The sequence below is a fragment of the Penaeus chinensis genome, chromosome 23 (genome assembly GCF_019202785.1).
Source record: "Penaeus chinensis breed Huanghai No. 1 chromosome 23, ASM1920278v2, whole genome shotgun sequence".
NCBI lineage: Eukaryota > Metazoa > Arthropoda > Malacostraca > Decapoda > Penaeidae > Penaeus > Penaeus chinensis.
In genome coordinates, this window is record NC_061841.1 from 1,674,396 (window position 1) to 1,675,860 (window position 1,465).

The window sequence follows — 1,465 nt, forward strand, 5'->3', positions numbered from 1 at the left end:
AATCTTCTTCTCTTTCTCCTTCTTCTTCTTCTTCTTCTTCCTCTTCCTCTTCTTCCTCCTCCTCTTCGTAATCGCCTTCGTCATATTCTCTTTCGTCTTCGTATTCCTCCGGGAGATGAGTTGATGCGATAATCGGTGTTTCTCCTTCTTCCTCCTCCTCTTCTTCTTCTTCGTCCCGTCTTTCATCGTGTTCCGCCTCCTCTACTTCGTTAAAATCTCCTTTTCTACCCATTTTTCCTCCTTCATCTTCATCGTCATCCATTCCTATCTCCTCTCTATCGTGTCTCACTTCCTCAATTATCGTCTCTTCTTCCTCCTCTCCTTCTTCGTTCCTTGACACCTGTGACCTTGCCTGGGGGTCATAGGTCAGGAAATTAGCAGCTGACCCCCCCATTCTCAGCACGGCGGGGGACAGGGCTCGGGTCAAGGTCAGCAATAAGGGGGACCTGGTGGCAGGGAGGGAACATGAGATGGAGGGAAGGCCGGAGGGAAGAAATTGAGATGGAGGGAACATAGGATGGAGGGAAGGCCGGAGGGAAGGAATTGAGATGGAGGGAAGGCCGGAGGGAAGGAATATGAGATGGAGGGAGGGCCGGAGGGAAGGAACATGAGATGGAGACATGAAGGGATGTCTAAGATGAAGGTAATGAATACATAGAATGGAGGGAAGAAAAGATGGAGGGAAAGCTGGAGGGAACATGAGACGGAGGGAGGGACGGAGGGAACTCTGGAATCGAGGAAATTCCAAGATGGAGGGAACACTCAGCTGGAGGGAACACAGGAGGGTGAGAATATGATATGGGAGGGAACTCTGGAGGTAACATTTTAAATGTACTAGATGGAGGGAAGTTCTAGATGGAGGCAAGTTCTAGATGGATTGGAGTTCTGGATGGAGGGAAGTTCTAGATAGAGGGAAGTTCTAGATGGAGGAAAGTTCTAGAGGGAGGGAAGTTCTAGATGGAGGGAAGTTCTAGATGGATTGGAGTTCTGGATGGAGGGAAGTTCTAGATGGAGGAAAGTTCTAGAGGGAGGGAAGTTCTAGATGGAGGGAAGTTCCAGATGGAGGGAAGTTCTAGATGGAGAGAAGTTCTTGATGGAGGGAAGTTCTAGATAGAGGGAAGTTCTAGATAGAGGGAAGTTCTAGATGGAGGGAAGTTCTAGATGGAGGGAAGTTATAGGAGGAGGGAAGTTCTAGATGGATGGAAGTTCTAGATGAAGGGAAGTTCTAGATGGAGGGAAGTTCTAGATGGAGGGAAGTTCTAGATGGATGGAAGTTCTAGATGAAGGGAAGTTCTAGATGAAGGGAAGTTCTAGATGGATGGAAGTTCTAGATGAGGGAAGTTCTAGATGGAGGGAAGTTCTAGATGGATGGAAGTTCTAGATGAAGGGAAGTTCTAGATGGAGGGAAGTTCTAGATGGATGGAAGTTCTAGATGGAGGGAAGTTCTAGATAGAGGGAAGTTCTA

At 47.8% G+C, this 1,465-nt stretch overlaps 1 protein-coding gene across 2 annotated transcripts in view; it reads right to left on the reverse strand.

Annotated features, from left to right (window-relative positions):
* Window positions 1-470, reverse strand: part of LOC125037630 (heparanase-like) — a 20,247-nt gene extending 19,777 nt beyond the window's left edge. The window contains exon 1 of one of the 2 annotated variants that reach the window (XM_047630834.1): window positions 1-470. This exon is cut by the window's left edge and continues 141 nt beyond it. In XM_047630834.1, coding sequence (XP_047486790.1) covers window positions 1-394 — 394 coding nt within the window. In that variant the 5' untranslated portion in view covers window positions 395-470. The other variant, XM_047630833.1, reaches the window with a different exon arrangement.
* Between the last annotated feature and the right edge of the window lie 995 nt (window positions 471-1,465).